The sequence below is a fragment of the Echiichthys vipera genome (genome assembly GCF_963691815.1).
Source record: "Echiichthys vipera genome assembly, chromosome: 19".
Classification (NCBI taxonomy): Eukaryota; Metazoa; Chordata; class Actinopteri; order Perciformes; family Trachinidae; genus Echiichthys; species Echiichthys vipera.
The window spans coordinates 16,603,580-16,627,710 of NC_139844.1; the positions used below are offsets into that span (position 1 = coordinate 16,603,580).

The following is a 24,131-nucleotide window of genomic DNA, read 5'->3' on the forward strand; positions in this document are numbered from 1 at the left end:
AATGATTCTAAGTATTTACATTATTATACAAACACAGAAGCTCTTGAATTCATTTTGACACAGAAAAGTGTGATTTTAATGGAGGGAAAAGTCTCCTAGAGCCAGAGGGTGCTAGTAAAGATGAATGTACTTATAATATAAAATGTGTGCCTTTCTACAGTCACTGGTGTTCAGTAATTAAAGCATGATATCATACGCCAAAGTTAGAAATATAGTCAAATATATGTATTCTTTCACTCTGAGTTGACAAAACTGTTGATACAACCATCTGCATGACCTTCAGTTATTACTCTTGGCTCAAAACATTAAGCTTTATGAGCAGCAACTTGTGTTTTTATGGACTCTTTTTGCCCTATGTTTTGCCCCTCAGGCTACATAGTACTGGCTGCTCTATCTGGAGACTGGTGGAGCTTGTTGCATCTGTGCATGGCCTGAAGAGCCGCAGACAGGAATCAGGGCTGGAAAAGCTCTTGCCATCTGCTGTATAATTTAATCTTTATTTTTAATTAGAGTGAATATTCTCATAAAAAGACCCTAGAATTAACCATCAATCATAGATAAGGCAGTAAAGGAGGTTTAGTAAAGATGCTAACTCCGATTTATTCCATATATTTCGGCATCTCCCTGACAGATGATGCTAATGCCATGTCAGTGGCAAGCTCTACAACAACCACATCTCCAATTATCTTTTTGTTGACATCCTGCTGCAGTTGAGATTGATCTTCCATTTCAGCAGACGTCGGTCGCATTGCAGCGTGTGCAGGCAGAAGCCCGAGCTTCTGGTAAATGTAGGGAAAGACTAGAAATCGAGCTGAAAGCTCAACGTAAATGAGAGCGTATGGAAAAACCAATGTAGCTCTCAAAATAGAGCTAGGAGCCTTTATGTGTATGAAAGCATGAAAAGAATGTCGCCTGAACATTTTAACACATGTAAAATATATTTCTTAACGTCTCTTTATGGAGCACATTTTTTCTTAATTTCTTAATTGCACTAAATCTTAAACAGACTAGTTTATAGCTACACCAGATTTATTCTATAGTCCTGTTTACCTACGGTAATTCATAAAGCAATTTTGGAAAATATGTTGTTTTTTTACATAAGAAACAATGCTCTAAAGAACTTTAAAGCAATAGTGAAGCTCTTTGAAGTGTCTCTAAAGGATCGAGTATGTTGGATGGTTTTCGATAATGATGATGATGTAACGTTTTCAATTTTTCACGAAACTAGAAGACAAAACAAAAGATATTTGCACTCAGAAATATTCTTATTCACAATCTTATGGACATGCTTGGCAGATTATTGGTTATCCAACAAATGCATTTCAATCTCTATTTGTCACACACATTAAGTTTCTGTATTCAAGTGTAAAGGAGCGCGAGGAAATGTAGTTAAAGTTTCCTGTTTCCTCTCAGCCATTGAGAATCCATTAATCTTAATTTACATAAACATACTAGTGTGGGAAGACCACTGTCACGGCTACTTAGAGCAGTGGGAGCGGAGATGAATGGATAGATCATTAATAACAGGAAGTGCTGAAAATCTCTACACTGCCCTGACTGAAACCTTAACATGCTGTTCTCCACTCAGCGTGGGATCAGCAGTTGACAGTAGAGAGCAATGAACCCAGAGCAGGGCTAACTAAAAGCAGTGGAGTGCAGGTTATTGGTGATGTACTGGTGTGGGTATCCAGGAACTGTGGGTGGAAGATGGATGAGTGTGTGTGTGTGTGTGTGTGTGTGTGTGTGTGTGTGTGTGTGTGTGTGTGCGTGCGTGCGTGCGTGCGTGCGTGCGTGCGTGCGTGCGTGCGTGCGTGCGTGCGTGCGTGCGTGCGTGCGTGTGTGTGTGTGCGTGTGTTTATGCGGTGGTCCTGACGTGGTGAACCAGGACATGTTCTCTGTTATATGACTGAAAGTGGCAGAATTCTGTTCATTCACTGCAGAAATGGATCTTGAGGCGTTGAGGCAGATGATGAGTTTATGTATGTTCGTTGAACCGACGTCACATCTGAAAATGTCTCAGAAAAGCGTGAAGTATTTTGAGGTTTTGGTGCAAGTCTGTGGGCAGAGTGTTAGAAGAGAAAGGGCACTGAGAAAGGAAGACAAAGAGGAAAGGGTACAACAACTCATCTCCAATGTCTGCTTGATATTGGCTCGCCAGAATCAGAGCTGTAAATACCACAACAATCTGACTCTGGAGAAGGAGCGCCCAGATCAGACACAGTGGAAAACAGGCCTGTTACATAACACCTTTTTACACTGTGGATCGACTATTGACAGAATGCCTTACTGGCAGACACTGTGGACATTTCTCACAGTGTGCATCAGAAACCTTAGCTCCACAGAGTGGAAACAACAATAGCACAAACTGAAAGGTCGCCCTTTCAGTGCTGTCAATGCCGACGGGAGATTTGGACTTTTGATGGCATCTTTGGTGTTATTCTTGTGTTATACAACACTAGGCTGTTAGAAGTGTGACACAGTCATTTGTCATCATATCAGCAGGGAATGGTGTTCTGCACTGCATATATTTTATCCAGCTCATTATTGTGATAAGCTGAGAAGACTGTAGTTACTTGGTAAACACTAAGGAATGTTGGACGGCTATCCAACACAACCATCTCCTCTCTGCTCAAAATCTTTCCCCAAAGTGGAGAAAGTGCAACCATTAATCATTGTTTTTTTTGTTTTTAGTGTTGCTGTTTTTTAAACACTATCTGATATATAAAATTGCTGTAAAGTAAATGATGACAGCATGTGACACAAGCTGAAGCATGTCTGTAAAAAAAAACGCGTGTAAGCTTGTGTAAGCACAGATATCCAGTTCTCCCTGCCTTACCCAGTCTTATTTTCACATTGTATCAAACAGGTTCTGTTCTAATGATGCACGTCGAATGCTCTGATTCTGGGAAAAACAAACGATACAGTGACGACCTGTCACTAAAACGATACTGTAATTTTCTCCTCCAATGATTTCCCCCTCTTCATCTCTCCCTTTCTCCGTCCTTGACTCCTTCACTCTCCATCCTGTTGTTACTTTCTCTTTCTTTGTCCTTGGCTCTGGCAAACATTCAGACAGGCTCTCAATGTTTTTACAGAGCCTGTGCTTGGGTGGGACTGCTGCTTTTGGAGGGTGTGTGTGCGTGTGTGTGTGTGTGTGTGTGTGTGTGTGTGTGTGTGTGTGTGTGTGTGTGTGTGTGTGTGTGTGTGTGTGTGTGTGTGTGTGTGTGTGTGTGTGTGTGTGTGTGTGTGTGTGTGTGTGTGTGTGTGTGTGTGTGTGTGTGTGTGTGCGCGGTCATGCTGGGCTCTTTGGTGTGGAAACTACAATGTATAGCACCAGAGCTAAAGAGCACTGAGATGAACTAAAGATGAATCTAAATTTCACATAACAGTGCAATAACTTTCATGTCGCCATCCAACTATAGAACTAGCCAATTTGTTTGTGAACTAACCACACCATGAGCCAGTGAGTTAGCTAATTCAGTCAGTCAGACTTGCTTCCAACATGCAGTCCGTCAGATATCCAGAAAGTCCCCCTGGGAAAAGCACAATCACCATTCCAGACTGGGAATACTGACAAGAATTTATCACTGCCGCATTTTTCCCCCATCTGATTTACAGGAAAGCTCTTTTTTTCTTTTAAATGATGAGGGAGAAGAGTTTTCTTAAGGCAAAACAGAACTGATCTGCCTTGTTGTTTTGTGGTAGATCCCTGTCAGTTTTAAAATAAATCTTCCGGATGTCTTGTAAGTGACCTGTTTCCCTCTGTCTCACTCTTCCCTTTATTCCTTTCACTGGCCCCAAGTTTCTGTCACTCTCGTTCTCGGTACATTGGCTTCATTCTTAAGGAGCCGCTTGTGTAAACCTTGTCGGCCCTTAGGGAAAATTGCCAAATTAGTGCATTCTTGCTGTCCTTGTGCTAAAATGAGTCTCATGTTCAATAATCATGCCAGTCTCAACTTCCTCTTTCTTGCAAGCTTGGATATACTGTCACAAGCCTGATTTTTCAAAGTGAAACAATGTTTTACAAACTCCTTACATAAACATTATTTGATTCTCTGAATCATGACTGAACTACTTGTTTAATTGGTGAGTCATATGAGGTGTGTACGCACTTGTGTTTGTAATGATGATAAACTAGGGAGTTGCGTCAGTATCCCTTTGCAGAGAAGTCAGCAGAATCTCTGACTCATTGAGTTCAGTAGAGAAAAAAGCACATGATGAGAGAAGATGAAGCCATGCATGCCTACACTCAATTTTCATGTGTGTGTGTGTGTTTCGTAACTGAAAGGGAAGACGTTGCAGGGTCAATTGAGTCCAGCCTCAGGGTGAGTAGATGTGAGAACCAGAAGGTCGAAAGGTTGCATGAAAAGTGACAAGAGAATGCAGCCAAAGCTTGATGAATTTCCTTAGTTTTTGTTCTTTTGTTCTCTTCTTGGTATCACTTTTCACTCTTTTGTTGTGTTTCCACTACGTGGTACGGCTCTGCTCGACTCCACTTGCTTGTTCTTATCCACGGCATTCACAGCTGATTGCCATAACACTGCTCTGTGAAACTGCCGTGAAATCATCTTCCACACCTCACTTGCTGAATGCTTTCATCTCCAACCAAACAGAGAACATCTCCACTTGATCAGTTGTACGGCATAGTGTACAGTGTAGTTTTGCCGGGCTGCCATTTAAAAAAAAATCTGGGGCAAGTCAATATAAGTTAATTATACGTTAATAAAAAAATGCAGTTGCTATTGATGGTAGCTTGGCTAGTCTGTACATCAGTGAGAGTGACACAATAAGAAAATGTCCAAATTAATCTGTATATCACTGCTTTTTTCTTTCTTTCTCATAATGTTTTTTTCTGTGTGCGTGCGTGTGCGTGTGTGTGTGTGTGTGTGTGTTCACAGGTGCTCCCGTTCCCCAGTCAGGTGGTTTATAACCGTGTGGGGAAGTGTGGCAGCCGGACAGTGGTCATCTTGCTGCGATTACTGGCTGAGAAACATCAGTTCAATCTGGTCTCCTCTGACATCCACAATAAAACACGTCTCACAAAACATGAACAGGTAAGAGAAGGGAAATGATGGTGCAGTAGAGGATGGATTAAAGGATTCAGTCGAAGTGAAGGGTCAGGGACAGAGGTTTTATGATATTTTGTCATTTATCCTTTGCGTAGTTAAGGAGTTGGATGGGGGATTTATTAGAATTAAGTGCCTTAATGGATACTGGAGCTCTCCATCATGGAAGTTGTCAAAATCATGGACATCATGGATCTCCATTTTAGATTTTTGCAATAAAACAATACTACAATTACCATTTTTTTGTTTGGCCCACTGTGGTTTTCAGATCCCAATTCTGAAGCCTTTACTTCACACATTCATAATCTATATGAATATTGAGCCAGGCCCAGATCACTTAACTTTCATTTAAAAGACCAGATTCAAAGCAGCTGCTGTTGTCAGATCATTAAAGAAACAAACAGCATCACCAGTATAGGTAACACTTACATAACACCAAATTGCATTTGGAAAAAACTTAATTCATTTATATTTTTGCACTTAACTGTGTGTTCACAGCCACAGCAGGAGCTCTTTCAGTGTTTTTTTTTTTTTTTAATTCGGTGTGAGAACAAGGCTGAAAAATAGGGAATCCCCTTTTATTACTTCCTGACATATCTCGAGGACATGAGTGTTGCTGGCTTTACAGAGGAAAGACTGCTTTTGTTTAAAAAACCACAGCCCTTTGAGACATTATGAAGTGCTGGCCTGTGCCAATGGGAATGCCAACGCAAATGCTAATGTGCATAAAGTAAATCTAAATGGCACTGATTATCTGTGATTAAACACAATCTTTCTCTAATGACTTTTTCCAGGAACCCCTGTTCTAAAAAAATAAGCAAATAAATAATGTGAATAAAAGATTTTCCAGCTACGTTAGTATGTGATTTACTGGGCACTGTGTGTTTGTGGATGCCAACATGACTCCAAAATGTAGTTCCAAAACAAGCCCCAATTTTGGCAGAATAGCTCATGGTTTCAGTTCAGTCTCCTGTGAGCAACAATCCAGTTGTAGAAGGAGTCTTCAGTCCTTAAATATAAGTACCTATACACTGTGTGAAAATACTTCTTCCGAGTCTGAGATTTCACATGTTGACAAAAGTAGTACAGTACAGTAAAATTAAAAGTACACATAATAAACGATGGCCCCTTTTAGGCTAAAATATAATTATATGGTATGATGATCTCAGCAACACAATCCTGTTTTTATGAATGCATCACGTTTTTGTGTTTTATCCTATTACCTCTGCAAATACATTCAGAACTCTAACCTGTATTGTGTGTTATTGGATTATAATTACAGAGCAAAGGGGAATTTTACTAACACATTGTTAGTGAGTTTAATCTTTAACAAAAATAATAATTAAATAATAAGGAAAATATTCTCCCCAGGAATGTTGTCCAATACAAGCATACATTGGAACCTCGAGTATAATATGTGTACCATAAACCTGGGTAGATGTACCATGGCAAAAAACAGTAATTGCAGACATATTTTAGTTCCTGTGGTCCAGCACAATAAGGCCCGAGCTTCCTCATTTGTCATTTCCTATTGCAATGACTCATTTAGTTATCTGGAAGTGACTGTGATAGTGAAGGAGTAATGCAACAACGATGACTCACATCATCCTATGACTTAATTGACAGCATCATTTAGGGATATGCTATTTCTAACTACTTGAATGGTCAGCAGATGCTATGTATGTCCAAAGGTACGATAATACTCTTCTGTTTATACTATCCACTTGGAGGACGAGTCCCACACATGCTTAGTGGATATTTATGCTACCGCTTGCAACGTAGTGGCTTACAACAAACTGGTGGTACACCCTCTAAGGACAACATTTACGTCACGCAGACCCCAGCCGACCTGAGCAGACCCTCACAGCTGCAATTTCGGCTTAACCATTACTGACCGATTTGATGTAAACGTTAAGCCAATATTTAAACATCTACTTGTTTATCCATTCATCAAACCCTGACACACTGGCTATACACACAGAGGCAGAATACCATCACACTCATTAATTCCCTGGACATAAAACATCTCTGTGAATGGACCCAAGCAATGCTCCTCAGAAAGAGTGTGTGCATTCCAGTGTCTGTGCAAGAGGGGGTCTGTTGAAGAGTGTACGTCTTTGCTTGTATTTGTGTGTGATTCTCTGTTTGTGTTTATTTGCATGTGTACTTCAGTGTGTGTTGACTTATGCAGATCCAGACGCGCGTCGCCTAAGTTTAGAGATGCTGGTCTCATCAGTTGTGGGTCTGGCTCGAGACTGCATTTTTTTGGAGCGTTTGCCTTCTGGCTCTTCCAGTCGTCCACTAATGGGTTTGCCCTGGGTTGATGCCTCGTGCGTGGGTTGCCAAAAAGTGAAGGTGCCTTATTTGTCTGGAACTTTGCAGAGCTTTTGCAGATTTGTGGCGTATAGTGACGCATCTGTCCCTTTTAGTCCAAGGGGAACAGGCTCAGTGGGAGAGAGAGGTTAAAGAGAGAGTTAAGAGAGAGAGAGGTTATTTCCTAGAAAAAAAAAATCTTCCTTAAAAACCTCCAGGAACAGAAAGACAGCATCGTTATTGTAAGTGTGTCTGCATTCATGTGGGATCCCATTCCCCCTCTTACCAAAAACATCAACCAGCAGACAGATGCTCTGCAGCCGTGAACCTTGTGTATCTGCATCACAAAGCCACATATACGCAAACACAAAAAAGTGACTGGCTCTAGTACAAACAGAGATTGTAAAAAGTTATTCCCTAGTAGCAGCTCTCCAGTTACACTGGAAGCAACAGTTTGACTTTGGTCACTTACAGAGAATGGGATTGAGATCTAGAAGAAGTTGAAATATGGTTAGAACTGAAATTTTGAGTTCAAGCCATTAGTCTTGTAAGCAGTTGCGACAATTCTTTTTTTAAATTGTAGGTATTGCTTCTTAAGTAAAACTCTTGTTTTTCCTGTGTACTGCTGTGATAACGGAACTAATCCTCTCTGAGTTCTTTTCTGTAATGCCTTGACTCCAAATTTGTCCAACAGGTGTTGCTTTTTAGGCTTCTTCATAGAGACAAATATAATTGAGCTAAATGCGGATCAGCAGTCGTAGCTTTCTTTGTTTTTTGCTTCTTCCCCCCGCTTCCCCCAATGAGCTCTGTGTGGGCGCCAAAGGGGCTCAGGAAGGAGGGGGTCGGAGAGTTGCAGGTATGCCTGGAATCTCAGACTGTCCTCCACTTTCCCTCTTCTCCCTGCAGCACTCCCAGGGGGTCTGGCCAGACAGACCAGTGGGGTGGGTTAGATAACACACACACACACACACACAAACTCACCAAATGTGCCAAATGTGTTCAGGGTCTGCACATCAACCTGGGCGTCTGGGAGGGGACATCAGGTGTTAGCTTTGGGCTAATTGGTCTGGACTAATGTCAGAGGGGGGAGGGGGTCGTTTGTGGGAAATAAGGTTTTTAATGTTTAATTGAAATGGATTAATAGAGGCAGAGAATGCAGATGGGACACAGACTGGTGAATTACTTTCTCCAGAGCTAATGAAAGTTTAAATTCTTACATTTTATAGCAGGAGAGATTCACGGAAAGTGGAAGCAGAGTGAGTGGAAATGTACTGAGTTTATAGAGAAGAGGGAGGGTGTTAAACCAGAATCTGACTGGGGCCTCAGATTAACTTCTCTGTGTACATAAACAAGTATACATATTGCCATTTATGTCCAAATAGTCTTGCCATGACGTAACAGATGCCTATACATAGTTTATGACAGCCGGACATTCAAACAGGACACTCAGTTCCTCAGCTGATCAATGTACTCTGCACAAAAGATCTTTATTTAAAGAGTGATTCAATCTATTAAGACAGAGGCAGGACCTAACAGATGATGTCCTTCATACCATAATCAGACAGCTAATACGGTGGAAATCATTAAGAAAAAAACATTTATGGTGCTTAGGTATAGTGGTAGGCATTGATTTGAGAAAATAAGAACACTTTGAGTAGATCATCAGTATTTTGAAGATGATGCATTCATATATTATTTATTTTTCATGATTTGCTCCTCACATCAAAGGTCATTCAAAGTGAAGAGAAGAAAAAGATGAAAGAGTCTTTTGAGGCTGTTGTTTGGTTCAAAGAACAGCCACCTTTCCCAACTCAGACAACTTAGTTCAATCAATTCTTCTCTTTCTTTCATTACATTTGCTGCAGTTGTACTTGTCTCTTTTGACGCAGCCAGACTTGTTCTCTCTGGGTGCTTGTAGATTTCCAAGGAATTGATTGAACCTTAATTTAAATAGGGAAGGCCATTAAGAGCAAGCGCTCTTCGGCAAAGACGCCCTGATTACAGTACAAAGTAATGCTAGTGCTTCATTAGCCCTTCCACACATGCACTGCAAGACTGGAATTATCAAGACATTACCTGCATGTTAGAATGCAGATGTCAGATTCAACTGGAGCAGATCTTAAACAGATTTTACCCTGCTAGCTCCCTACAACTAGTTCTGTGTAATATTAAATCGTGTGTGAATAGTGTGAATAAAGCCGGAAATTGTCTGGAGAATTCACAGCGAGAGAGTGGGCGTATCGATAACGGTTCTTTCATGCAGCTGGCTTGAACCTGGAAGAAAACAAACACAGACCTGATATGTCGGACTTTGTCTCGAAAATCGCCTGGCATATGAGAAAACAGCTATTAAAGCTATTAAAAGTGTTTTGGCTCACCAGTTACTGGCGGTGTCCTTTTCTGCTACCAAAGTTTGATCTGACCGTTCAATGAAGGTGTTGTGAGCACCATGCTTCCTCATAGAAGGTATAACAGTATGATGGTTCTGATCTGCCAACAAAACATGTCAAAAACATGGAGTGTGGACTACCGTCAAGCTGTCACACACACATGAAAGTATTATTGTGTTATCATCTGGTCCTTTGCTCTTTTCAGATTCATCCATCTTTATATGCCTTCTACATCAAACCAGATGTCCCCAGTCGCTAAACTCCCCAACTTCTGCCTTCGGTGTGCACATTTTAGCATACTGATGTTAGCATTTAGCTCAAATTGCTGCTGCACAGTTCAGTTCATAAGCAGCATCTGAATCAAAGGGGGTATCTGAGTTAACTACTGTACCCTAGGATGAGATGTTTCTGACCCCTTTCTTCCCATTCCCTGGTCTCCAGTTTTGTTCTGCCCTGGGCCTGTGTGTTGCTGTCTGGGTAGCAGAGGGACTCATTGAATTCCTTAGTGTTCAGCTGCTGTTCATTATCCCTTTGTGTTTACCCTTTTAAAAGATCCACTTTTCAACTAGTCATGAGGACTTTTTTTTCTACTTCTCCCTGTACGTGCCTGTGTTTCCAGCTTAGCCTGGCTGTTAGCGTGTGTCAGGACCAGCCTTGCCTCTCAATAAAACTCTTACAATCTGCATCTCCATATCCTCTGAAAAAAACTGATGGGTGAGGACACAGAGGTGCTGCAGGTACAAAGCACACACCCACTGTGGATTTCCAATTTTTTATCCACATTAGCAGTACCTTGGCTGTGTGCTCTAAAGCACAATTGAGTTTTCTGGTGGGAAGTCAGTGAGGGAGCATGTTCTTGTCTCTGCAATACTGTCGCCTGTTTGTTGGAAGGACCTTGAGCAGAGGAGGCTGGGGAAAAGGATGGAATTTTTTTATATATATATTTAGCATTGCATTGCTTACTGGCAGGAGAAAAAAGCCGTCTGGCGACAACATGTGTCGCAGACGTGGAAGTGGTATGTGGCTGTCTACACACTCCCCAGACCAGCAGTGGAGTTGGTTGATGAAAAGGGCCACTATACAGTGGAATAAGTCACATCAACATGGGGAGATAAAGAGGGAAAAAATATCGTTCAAATTTGACAAATGGGTTTCACAAGACATGGAGGAAACCAAAAGTTCTCTGATACTTCTAGCACTTGGCCTGCAACTTTAAAGTCTTTATCAGTGTAGTCTGGCAGTAGTCCACTAGAAACACTTTGGTATTTTCAATCTAATGCCCAGAGACTTCTGACCGATTTGAAAAATTCCAGTCAGTTGTGGGTCATTATTATGTGTTTCTATTATTTTAAAGTAAGACATATTGTGTACTCTACTTCTGCAGATCCATAACTTACATAGTCACAAATTTCTTACATACAGACAGGGATAACTGGATTTCACATGCAGGATTATACCAATATGGAGCTATTTATGAGAGGAATTACTGAGAATTAGGTTTCAGTTGCATGGCCTTCAGTCAAAGAGCTAATGCGAGGGATCTACACTGTATATGAAACTACTTGTGATATCTCTAAGTTTGTTTTGGCTACTGTCAGCCTGCTTCTCCAGGCAGACCTGGAAAGCCTCTTGGATGTTTTTTTTAAAAATGGTTGTCGCAGCAGATGAAGAAGAAGCTGGAAATAATTACTTTAAAAATGCTGGCTTTTCGGTGCATGACATGATCTATGGTGATGAATCTTGATGAACAAAACAATCTGAATCCATGCAGTCAAGCAGAGGTTGAAAGTGGTGAGGTCAGTCTGTAGTGGAAGATACTGCAAATCGAATCAAGGTGGACCCACAGGCAGATAAACACAGTCAAAGTTCAGTTAACTTGCAACCACATGGGACGGTAACTTTTGGTTATGTCTGACAATACCTGAAGAGGATGATTGTTTTTTTGGCTACATTTAGTTTATTAGGAAACCTCTATTGATGTAACATGCACTCTGTTTCTGTTTAAAGTTTGTGTCCAGTTTCAGGAGCTTGCATATGCTTCTGGTTATTGTCTATTATCAATGTGATAATGGCTTGATTTATACCATGACGTGCACTGACAGTTAGGATTGGATCTCCACTCTTCTCAGTTGTTTGGACGTATTTATGACTGATACTGTGTTGTACTTAATTCTGCGAGACACACCAAATTAACTGTGTTTGGGTTTTTTTTCCATGTTGTTTTTTTAGGTGGATCTCATGAAGAACATAAGTAACATCCCTCAGCCATTCCTCTATACACGGCATGTTCACTTCCTCAACTTCACCAGGTACAGTAGAGCACCAACTGTACAATGATGCTTGAAAACCACATTTCAAAACCAGCTAATGTACTGTATGTTGCAATTCTGTGCAGGACTTACCTTACATTTTTATTTGTCTCCGTAAGGTTCAGGATAGAGCAGCCGGTCTATATCAACATCATTCGGGACCCCATCAACCGGTTCCTCTCCAACTACTTCTTCCGTCGCTTTGGTGACTGGAGGGGTGAGCAGAACCACCTAATTCGCACTCCAGGGATGAAAGATGATGAGCGATACCTGGTGAGATCTTCTTTTCATTTTTAAGCAACTGTTATTTATTGTTTCTGGCTTGAAAAATTAAGTTAAATTTGAGATTTACACACAACAAGGTGTATATCTTGATTTTATAGATATTAACAGTTTTTTTCACAGAGTGGATTCATTTCCCTCTTGACAAAATAATGCATAAATACATTCCATATTTCTTTTTAGCTTTGCACTCTTGTCTATTGGTGTCTTGAACTTTTTAATGGTCTAAGAATTAAAACTTGCTTAAAGTTTTTATTGATATGACCCTGTGACCTTTTTCATACATAAATGTAAATGTGAGGTGCACCACTTTTCATTCAGGAGAACTACTTCTGCTTCTTTGCTTGAGTCTCATTCAAAATGCAGTCACACAGGCAGAATGGTCCTGTTGATTAATTACCTCTGGTTTTGTGGCCAAGGCTTTGCACCTAAAAAAAGTGTTTGTATGAGGAGAAATTATCAGCTGAGAAGTGCATTCTTGGCCATAATGTGTCAGTTTTGTGATGAAGAGAACTAACAAGGTACACCTTTAAAAACGTCTTCCCAAAATATTAAAATAATATGCTGTAACTACATGCCAACACAGTATAGGCTACTTAACCACCTTTATCATTTTGCCCCAGTCCCAAAAGAACTAATATAGAAAACTTTTCTTTCCTTCCCTCTACTAACCTTTCATCCCGGTGCCAGTGCCCATAGGCCCATTTACTCTCATATAGACACTAGCTAAATCAATACCTCCGATGTTTATGGTTTGAAATACTAATGCGTTTGCAGTATTTGACAGAGCTGCACAGTTACTTTATGACTGAGTCACTAGCTTGCCAATAAGTTTTGGTTCCAGGCCAGCTGGTTTCATAAACTAAAGCTCAGTTATGAAGAAGTGAAATATACTGCTTAAATTATGGAGGTACGCAAGTCAAAGAGTGTATGTAGGTGTACAGAGAGACAGTAATTACTGACTGTTGTACTATGTTATATAAACACATTATACTATTATAATTATACTATACTATTTTTTTTATTTAACCTTAATTTAACCAGGAAAATGCAACACAGTTCAACAATTACAGATAAAGGTTAGATACAACAGAGAACATATAAATATAGTCACAATCAGCACATCATCAAACAAAGCATGTACCAGAGTCAGATGAGTCAACATCAACATCAATAAGAAGGGATTTAAATCTGTTTTGAGAAACCAGCTCCTTCAGTTTAGTTCGTTCTGCAGCTGGTTCCATGCGGAGGGCGCAGCATAACTAAATGCCCTTTTCCCCAGTTCAGTACAGACTCTAGGTACAGTTATTAAGATCAAATCCTCAGAGCCGAGCTGACGGGTTCCTGTTATTATTATCTTCCACAAAATATCGTAACATGAAGATATTCATACTGATATTAATTTTTTTATCAGCAGTGATTTCTGCATTAATTCACTCATTAATTACCATATCATGTGTCAGCTGGATGACTGTTTTGTTGAATTTGGGATCTGTTTTTTGTTATCTTGAGACAAACATTAACTTCCATTAATATTAAAATGTACCGTACGCAACATTTCTTCAATAAAAAAATATATCAAAACCACACTGTGCTCTCTTTGAAGATGTTTTGCACGTGGTGATGCTTGAGGCAGAAGGCAGCTCGTAAGGCCATGGCAGCCTGACGCTAAACCTAATATTTAAATCTGATTATGATTCCAATTAGAGACTTGATTTAGTATAACCACATCAGAAACTTGGTATCCTACATCTGCCACACAGAGTTGTTTACCCCTGTAGCTCCATACTAAAGGCATCTCATATTTTACAGCACATGCTGTTTGGAGCCTTACTTTAATGTTCAAGCTGTCATCTTTTTTTTTAAATCTCTGTTCGAGATTCATGCTGTGGAGGAGCTACTGAAATACAGTTTGAGTTTCATGACATACAGTGCAGAAAGCAGTAAAGTGATGAGTCTACTGTAAGGTTGACTAGGACAGACAACTACATTTGGGATTAGGGGAGCAGGTATGCAACAACAGAAGATATTCTGGCTATAAAAAGAGGTCAAAACAATGGTCATATCAGTAATTTTATGGCAAATCAATATCAAGGCACAAACACAGGTGCACTCCTAGTCACTCGTCCCACAGTCCTCATGCTGTCAGAGACCCTGAGAGTTTAGAAGGCCATACGGAGAGGCGAACGGGAGGGGTGAATGTCATTCTGGCTTGAGTCTGACTGGGTGTAATTAAGTATTGCACTGCTTCCCCTGGAGTTTTGGACCATGTGAGTTGAGTTATTAAAGTATGCAGACCACGGGGGCCCCTTGCTACAGTTAAAGGGGAGGGGGAGGCCTATGTTGCTGTAGACTGGCTTACCTGCGTGTGTGTGTGTGTGTGTGTGTGTGTGTGTGTGTGTGTGTGTGTGTGTGTGTGTGTGTGTGTGTGTGTGTGTGTGTGTGTGTGTGTGTGTGTGTGTGTGTGTGTGTGTGTGTGTGTGTGTGTGTGTGTTACAATTACCCTCCTATATTCATGAGGACCAAGAGTCCTTTTCAGGGTTTAAAATGACTCAAATTTTCCAAAGTGATGACATTTTGTTTGTGCTCACTTCTTAGGTTTAAGTAGTCGAATAGAGCATGTGATGTTGTGCCCTGAGTCACTTAAGTGTAATGCCCTCTTCCCGATCTCTAATATTGAACTAGTTCTTTGGAAACAACAAAGATATCATGTTACTGTATCAGCATAGAAGTGTCTCTCAGATGATCCTGTTTTGCATTGCTTTTCTTTCTTTTCTTACTGCTCTTGGTATTGTTTATTTGTACTGACTGTGCTGGATACCCTCACCAACCCTAGCTTACCGAATTAGCAAAAACAGTTATGTGCTAAATCTTATCTATAAACAGTGGCTGCAAGCACATGCCACACTAGCATCTGTACGATGCTGGAGATTGCAGTTGCGGTAGTGAATGTGCTGAACTTCACTATAGCTCTTAATATCCAGTAGTTTAATGTGTACGAAATTATTATATGTTTGAGTTAGAACAAAGATTATGGTTAGGGTTAAGGATTAGGCTTTAAAGCCAAGTGGCGAGTTAAGAGAGTTGAGCCTTTAGCTTCTGCGAGCTTGTGTGCTGAAAGCAGCTGTTCACATCTTTTTATGGGGGCGTTGGAGAGGGCGAGTGGGGCTCCTTCACCTGACAAATCAGTAACCCAAAACAATGAAACCGCAGCATTCTCAGCAACAATGTCACCTTCGATTGAGTTATTTGATTCAATGTTGATATCCAAAATGCGCTTAATATGAGGCTTTAAGTTTCTGTGTGTTTGGTAGAGAGGTCCCGATTTGAAGCAAGGAGCTGAATGTCCTCGCGAGTATAACGTTTCAAATATCTGTGTGTTTTAGTGCCCCCCTATGTCAACACTCTAAGTTGGGACTAGTCTTGGATACATCCCCTGCCTGGTGTGCATTAGCCCTGCCTGCCCTGCGCTGGGTGTATATGAAAGGTGTCAATGAAAGAACACTGTCAGTTTGCTACTAGGGGCCAAGGGAACCTGATGCACGTGTTACTGAGACATTCCTGTGGTCGGCTTGGATTTTCCGTCAGTCCCCCACACCCCTTTTTACACACACATACACTACACTATACAAAGGCATGTACTGGACACTAGAACACAGAGTGTACACGCATGGGACTGAGCACATGCATGGACTGTAACTCAGGACTTATGAGCTTTATTTAGAATGAAGTAGGTTTTACAGGTCCCATATTATAAAAAGGGAGATTTTGTCTTTTTTAATTATAAAGCAAGTCTATGTGTTATATAAATACTGTAAAGGAAGTATCAAAACGATCAATGCACAGAGAAATACACACAGCCTGTATTCAGAAACTGTGACTTTAAACGAGCCGTCAGGACTTTCATATGCTTGTGATGTCACAACTATGCTATATATGTAGAAAGTGCTGCTACAGGGCAGTTACAGTCATTCCCGGTTTGCAATGATGGTGCAGAGATACAGAGAGTGGATCAGACTGGGCTTTTTCATGAGGGGGATTTAAAGAGACAGGCACTAAAAAGGAGCATTTCAGACAGAGAGTGAATACAGGTATATTTAGACGGACAGAATGAGAAAAGTAATGTACCCTTTGAACACTAAATCACGTGAAGCATGTTCTAGTAGAAACCCAAATTACAAGTATGAACTTGAAATATATTTTAATGATATTTATATGCATGTATAAAATGATGAATACAAAGGGAGCCGTTTCGACTTGATTAATCAGGCTCTGTACAATGTGTGTGTACGCCTCTCTTCACACACATGTGAGACTGTTTATGTTGTAATTCAGTGTCTCCACCTGTGTTCTCCACCAAAGAACACAGGTTAGTTCTCACAGTTTCAAAATACTGGTCTGATCAGGTTAGATTCCCACGGTGAGTGAAAATCCTTTTCTCTCGGGTAACCTGACATTTGACAATGACACATGCACTCTGGAAGGATCTCACTGGAGAGGCTTTGCTGGCATCAACCATGCCCTGGCATGCCTTGACATTAGGAACATTAGGTGGTGTACCTGTCACAGGGAGGGATGATCGCCTAAGGTGCAACTGTCAAAAGTTTAATGTTTACATCTATCAGGTTTAGTCCAAGCCACCTTGGTCCAGTTTCACAAAGAAATCTTAGACTGGTCTTAAGTGTTAGGCCAGTCTTACCGTAATTTTGCTGCTAGATTAGTTAGATAATTAGACATTTTAGACTATTTTAAACCCAAAAGTTTGCCACCTCGCCCATAGGCTTATTGTGGACTAAGATTCATAGTATTCAGGTGAATTGAGACATTTATGTGAAGTCTGACTAGCAGTTAGATCTAGGCCAAAGTCAAAGTCTATCTGAAATCAGTCCCTTATTTTTTCTTTTTTTTTACAGAAAGGTCGCATCTATCATTTTTTTGCATGTGATTGGCAACTTAGTTTCTGTGTTTTCTGCTCAAGATTGAAAACAAATTAAATCAGTCATTCAAATGTGATTTAACACAGGTGCACCACTCCCATGCTGCCTGATGAATGCTGAGGCAAACTGTCCCATGGGAAAGGTTTGCATCATCAATTACTCCTGATTTAATTCATGCACACATTCCATTCAGTGAAACAGGAGGCTGTCGTAGAGATTAGGGCCTATTTTGCTACAGTTTCTGTGACTGCTCAGTTGGCTTAATCCACTGTGAGAATAGAAACAATGAGCCTGAGTGTGCACACAGGAGCTCTCTTCGAAATACTAATGGGTCCTCTAAAGAAAGTGTGTATTGTTTGTCGGCCATGTGTGTGTGTATTTAATTGTGTGTAGTTGTATATGAATGAGTTGTGGCTGGATTCCCAGAGGTCCCCTAAATGCTGAGGCATAAGAGTCTTGTATCAAGTGTTGGAGCAAAGTGCTGGAGGGACCTCCTGGCCATGAGCCATGTGCGTCGGGGGGAATGACATCACACATGTCACTTCCTGTCCACCTTTCTCTGTGTTTTTCTCTCTAGCCCTCGCTTGCTTTTTCTCGCATATTTCGTTAATAATTTGGCTCATAAAGATTTTAGGAGGCTTTTGTGCTGCAATTATGCTGATTGTAGAAACGTAAAGTCTGTTGAGAGTTCATTCCCATTATCTGTTCAGTAACGTGTCAAGAAGTGTGTGTGTGATGTCAGTGTTTGATTTGAGTTCAAGTTAGTTTGTGTGTAAGTTGTAACTTATCTTTTGAAATCTCTGCATGTGATTCATTGTTTGTCACACAGAGAGTTTCAATGCATTTATTGGGAAAATGTAACAGTCATCACTGACAGGAAACTGTAGACTGCTTAGCAAGGAGATGGATTAACTTACACGTCATTGAACAAAGAAGCATGAGAGAAAAAACAAATTATTCTTGAAATTCTGAATCAGAGAGAAGCAGGGCGAACTTATCACAAGTCCGGACACAACCCGTACTATAACAATGGTGCAATACTGAGCTGTTTTCTGAAGGTTCCTCTGGGGGTTTGTTGTGGGTTCTTTGAAGAGCTTTTTAGTGGTTTGCTTGACTGATCACCAATAAGTCCTGTTCCTGGTGCATAGTCCAGCTTAGTCATAAAGTTCAAACAAACCCTGCAGCCGCTTGGTGAATCAGACACAATTGCACCACAGTATTCAGCTGCGAGGGGGAAAAAACTGACAAAGTGCATGATTTATGTCATCCCAGCTTATGTATATCAGCCTTCATGCTCTTCCTGTCATTGCTACCTTTGCTACCTTGTTAGAGGCTTGAGAGAAATCAAGATTTAACGTTATCCGATTTGTGGCTTTCCCTTTTTGTGAACTAAGCCTGTGAATATTCTCACTTGTCCAGGTCATCGTTACCCTCAAAGCTTTTGACTGAATTTGCTTTGAGGGTTTTTGTGAACTGTCTGACAGAGATGTACAATTTATACCTTTTATAATTTTCTAAAAGGCACGTACATGTTCATCATACACACGTGGTTTCCTGCCTTTATCTGTGTTTACAACCCTGTGAGTGAGGTGTTTTTGACAGCTCAATCACCTGGTTCTCAGTGTTAATCCGCAGAGCCCTCACATCTCACATATCACCCTCAATACCAGACTACATCCTGTGGGAAGGTCTGGGCCTCTAGTCCTGTCTGAACCAACGTAATCTCTGGAATTGTTGCCCTACGTGTCGGCTTTGACAAATTTCTCTGTTTTAAATCAGCCGACTTATCAGAGTATAGATCTTAAAGACAAGCTTTGACACAGTTGTAACACTTTACATTTGTGTACACTTTTAGATCCCAATCACTTTTACACACCTTCTGCCTCATGCATGTAGCCTGGTGCTACCGTATGTATGTGTTAGAGCACATGTGGTGTATCTGCGTGTGTGTGTGTCATGCCTTGTGGAGTGTTTTGTTGCTCTGGACTTGTTGCCATCCATAAGACTTACGTCACCTGACACGGATTTGACTGCTAGTTCCACAACGCTGAGTAGCTGGCCAGCTTCACTCCTGCTTGTGTGTTTTTAATCTGTCATCTGTTTTTTTTTCTTCCTATCATTATTTACAGTAATTGCTGCCAGATTTAGACAAGGGGTGTTTTAAAGTTCACAACTCTGATCTAATCACTTTATTTCTTATTATATCTCACTTATAAGACGTGTTCACATTCATCTCTGCTTAATCACTGCATAATGATAAGCCATGGTTTCTATCTGATGTCATCAGTTATATCATGGAAATTATCTTTATGTTGCATATTTATGAGTGCAAAAATCCATACACAGCTGTATGTTTTCTTACAGTGTTTGATCTGAGGTGAAGTTGCAGAGCGTATCTTTGTGCTCGGGATGTGGTTATGCATACACCTCTCAGATGATGACTCAGGGAGTTGCCAGCATTGCTGGCAAAGGGCTCCCTCTAGTGGCATAAACAGATCGTTACAATTATGTTTGAGATTCAGCTACTGCATCAAACTATAATGGAATGAGAACTGTAAAATTTAAATGATTGTTATGTGTTTGTCTGCTTTCAGGATATCAATGTGTGCATTCTAGAGAATTACCCAGAGTGCTCTAACCCCAGAGTTTTCTACATCATTCCCTACTTCTGTGGACAGCATCCTCAATGCAGGTATCTACAGACTCATGTCAGGTGCATGGCAATGCATCTTGATGGTTTAGACCTTGGCAACGTCTGTTGCTGTCTTGGTTTCTCAGTCTCTTATTTGTCATTTTTCTTTTTTCTCCACCAGAGAGCCAGGAGTATGGGCTCTGGAGAGGGCCAAACAGAATGTGCTGGAGAATTACCTCCTTGTGGGTATCCTGGAGGAGCTTGAGGATGTTCTGCTCCTGTTGGAGAGGCTCTTACCTCATTACTTTACTGGAGTACTCAACATCTACAAGAGCCCTGGTGGGTGCACATTCTAAAGTTTACATTTATAGCTGTTGTTTGCTCCAAAAATCAAAGTTTGGTAAATGTATTTTTCTTATTAAAAGCTGTATGTTGTAGTCCGACTTTTTCTTTACATTCATATCAATTTGCATTCAGTTGATCTCCTCTTGGTTTTGTCATCTTCTTTCTGCAGACTATAAGAAGATGGGCAACATGACAGGCACAGTACGTAAACACACACCCACTCTAGAGGCCCTGCAGGTACTGTACCACCGCATGCGCTACGAGTATGAGTTCTACAACTTCATCCGAGACCAGTTCCATCTGACGAAGAAAAAAATTGGCCTCAAGTCTGTTTCCCAACCCCCCGCCCACTCACCGGCTTTCCTACGAGAGCTGGCCCTCCGAACCCCAGAACCTTTGGATGAAGATGAGGAGCTAGATGCAGACCTGGAGGATGCCAACAGCTGGCTGGTCCATCCTTAAGGGCTGTTTGATGAACAGTGGATGCAGCCAAAAAAAAAGTTGATTGGCTAGAATTGGCTGAAGATAGCTGGAGACTGCCTGAGGGCAAAGGGATGCATTCCCCGTCTTTCAGCATTCCTAAGAAAAGTGAGGTGTGTTTGGGGGTGTGTGGATCCTGATGCTCGTGTTTTTACGGGCTCTGTTTTCCATCTGCAATAGACTCCTTTCATGACAGGCTCAGCACTGAGGACTATAGGGTTGAGTAATTGGAAGGACAAAATGCTCTATTTAAAAAAATTGACCAAGGACAGTGGGAGATAATGCTCAATTTGATTGACTCAAGTTTTGTTAAATTTGAGCTTGTTTTTGGGTTCATTAATGTAAAAAAAAAAAAAAGAAACAACATTGCTGTAATCTCCAGGAGAGATTAGTGCAACATGTGGATGACTAAAAGTGTTGGGAAATATTCTAAATGTTGGTCACTGGGGTGTTTACTGTAGGTGATGACTTTTCAGTTGTAGCCCACGAAAGAGATTAATACTTTTTTGAAAGGGTTAATGTCCTAAAAGCTGGAATGGGAAACGGTATCCACGAATAAAGAAAGTACCAAAACCCTTTTTTGTATATTAGTTGTCTAGGACTGTTCTAAGTGCCAAACCTCGATAAAAGTTCCTGTGACTGACAGGAAACCTCTGTGCACAGCTGGTGGAGTTGTGACAAAGGCAAGTCAATTGTTATAGTATTGGTTTATATCATTTTGTTTAATTTGTAAGATATTATTAGGTATAAATGAGGGTCAGACAGTAAGCACTCAATTATGAATTCAAAGAATTCCAAGTGTGTGTGCATGAATGATGAGTTTTACCAAACCAGCAGTGTATTTTCACAACAATTTATAATTTGGGACAGGTCATTTGTTGAGAGTCAAACACTAAAAATAATTTTTGGAGCGTAGTTTGTTTAATCCAAAGTTTGAATGATGGAGCTTGCCAAATACCAGTGTTTCTACTGCAATGCATTACAGAACTGTATAGATAAACTGCACTTTTTCTGAGATGACTTTTCCTGAAATTCTGCAGCAAAATGAGGGATTTGGTCACAAAACTGGATTCCTATCTTCATTTAGTTTATATATGAGTATGTTACTATTAAGGGTTTGTTTTCCCTCTCAAAATATTATCATGAAAGCATGTGAATTGTTACCAATCCCAGCTAACACTTCTAACACTTCTAATTCTCCAGCAGCTATTCAGAGTGCATGTTTTTCCATCACTCGTGTACAAATCATCCAGAGAACAGTAACCATAAGCTAATATGTGCCTGCCATCTACATAGTTCACTCTACCATCTTAATCCCCATTGTCTGTACCTTTTCATTGTCCTGGTTTGTGTTCAGTGTTTTTTTCTTTTGCCAGTTTAATTTATTATTTTGTATTCATTTGCATTCCAGATAAGATTCTCAGGAAGGAAAAAAAAGAGGTTTAATAACTTTCTGGCGGCTATGAAACAATTCTTGGTATTTTAAGGTCGTCTAGAATGGGTTTATATCAACAGCTGAAAACTTGTTAACAACAACTAATGCAGTCTATCATTTTAAAATCTTCAAAATAAATGTCCTCTAACTATTGCAGCTATTGTCTCTGCTTCACTTGGTTTTTTTTTTGTGTAAAAATCATGTATGAAAAAATTTGCGGTGGCCTCTTAACCTCATCAGGAATTCTGCAACCTACCTCATTCTCTACCTGCCTAAAATCTCCCATGCTGCTACACACATCAGATTGATAGGCAGCGGGTAACAGAACAGCCTCCAGACCATGTTCCACACCATCACCTTGCTCTCATCATGTGTAGCTTTCTCTTCTACGCAGCAACCTGTCTATTCCTTCACGCAACCTTGACTCTTCCTTCTGGCTACCCAGTTGGGAAATTACCTCACTTGATCTTGGTCATGCCATTTGGAAATGTATTTAATGTAAGGATCTTTAAGCGGTTTTGGACAATACATGTTGCTTTGACATAGTATTGTTGACTTGGTATTGTTGCCTCAATTCTGCAGTTTATGCAGTCACTGTCACTTACTCTGAGCGAAAGCAACAAGATGCATGACATGTAAAGTAAAATGCATCTCCGACTACATTATTTGAATAGTCACACTATAAAAAAAAAAGTTTTAGAAAAGAAGTTTAAAGTTGCTTACCAATCATGAAATAGCAGCTCGCCTTCAAGCGCAGCTGTATTAAAGAAAAAATGGTACCCAGAAACACAACAAGTTACTCTGGGTGGTTTGACAGATCAAACGTAGAAATATTTTTTTTCCTATTTTCAAAACACACTATTAGGATTTCTCTTCAGCATATTTTTGAACTGCACTATAAAAAAAATTCAACATACTTTCATGACATTCTTCAATATAATAGGATTATATCGTCTTAATTTAATGAGAAAATATACTATGATATTTTCATCTCATTTTAAAACCCAATCTACAACGACTGTTTTCAGCATATTTTCATGACATACTATACTATGACTTTTTCATAGTTTTAAAGAAATGTGTACTATGACATTTTCTCAAGATATTTTGTAAATACTACGACTTTATGAATTACAGGTTTATGACATACTACTACTATGAGTTTTTGTCATTTTTTTTGCCGTGATATTTTCACAACATACTATGACTTTTTTGATCGTACTTTATGACATACTATACTATGACATTTCTCATATATTTAAGACGTACTATACTATATGATGACTTTTCTCATGGTAACTTTATAACCTACTATAATATGACTTTTAAAATATCTTATGACATACTATATGCTATGACTTTTTTAGCAATGTTTTATGATCATATTTTTACGACATACTATATGATGACTTTTTTTGGCTTATTTTTGGGCACAGTTTTCTATGACTCTTCTTGGCTTTTTTCAACAAAGTATGCCATGACTGCATTAGATAGGCTATCCTATGACTGATTTAAGCTTTTTTTCTGACTTGTTTTTTTTTTTCTTTAAACTTTTTTCAACATACTATACTATATGTTTTTTTAGACACTATATGTCTATGACTTTCCTTGACTTTTTTCAAGCAACTATGCTATGACTGTTTTAGACAGGCTGTCCTATGCCTTTGGACTTTTTCGACATATTATACTATGATTTCTTTTTTTTGCCTATTTTTTTGGACACACGTTTCTATAATTCTTCCTGATTTTTTTCAACAAATTATGCCCTGACCACAGTAGACAGGTTATCCTTTAACTGATTTAAGCATTTTTTATTTTATATTGCTAAATTTTTGACTGTTTCGACATGCTACTATGACTTTTTTTTTTTTTTGTTATTCTTATGGACACACTTTTCCTGACTTCTTTTTTTTTTTTTTTTTACAAATTATGCCATGACTGC

At 39.9% G+C, this 24,131-nt stretch overlaps 1 protein-coding gene across 2 annotated transcripts in view; it reads left to right on the forward strand.

Annotated features, from left to right (window-relative positions):
- usta (uronyl 2-sulfotransferase a) overlaps positions 1-22,345 on the forward strand; it is a 55,827-nt gene extending 33,482 nt beyond the window's left edge. For both annotated transcript variants that reach the window (XM_083933543.1, XM_083933544.1), the window contains 6 exons: positions 4,899-5,054; positions 11,999-12,078; positions 12,198-12,351; positions 19,892-19,989; positions 20,111-20,268; positions 20,444-22,345. In XM_083933543.1, the coding sequence (XP_083789669.1) occupies positions 4,899-5,054; positions 11,999-12,078; positions 12,198-12,351; positions 19,892-19,989; positions 20,111-20,268; positions 20,444-20,736 (939 nt within the window). In that variant the 3' untranslated portion in view covers positions 20,737-22,345. The remainder of the gene's footprint in view (positions 1-4,898; positions 5,055-11,998; positions 12,079-12,197; positions 12,352-19,891; positions 19,990-20,110; positions 20,269-20,443) is intronic.
- Positions 22,346-24,131: the final 1,786 nt, after the last annotated feature.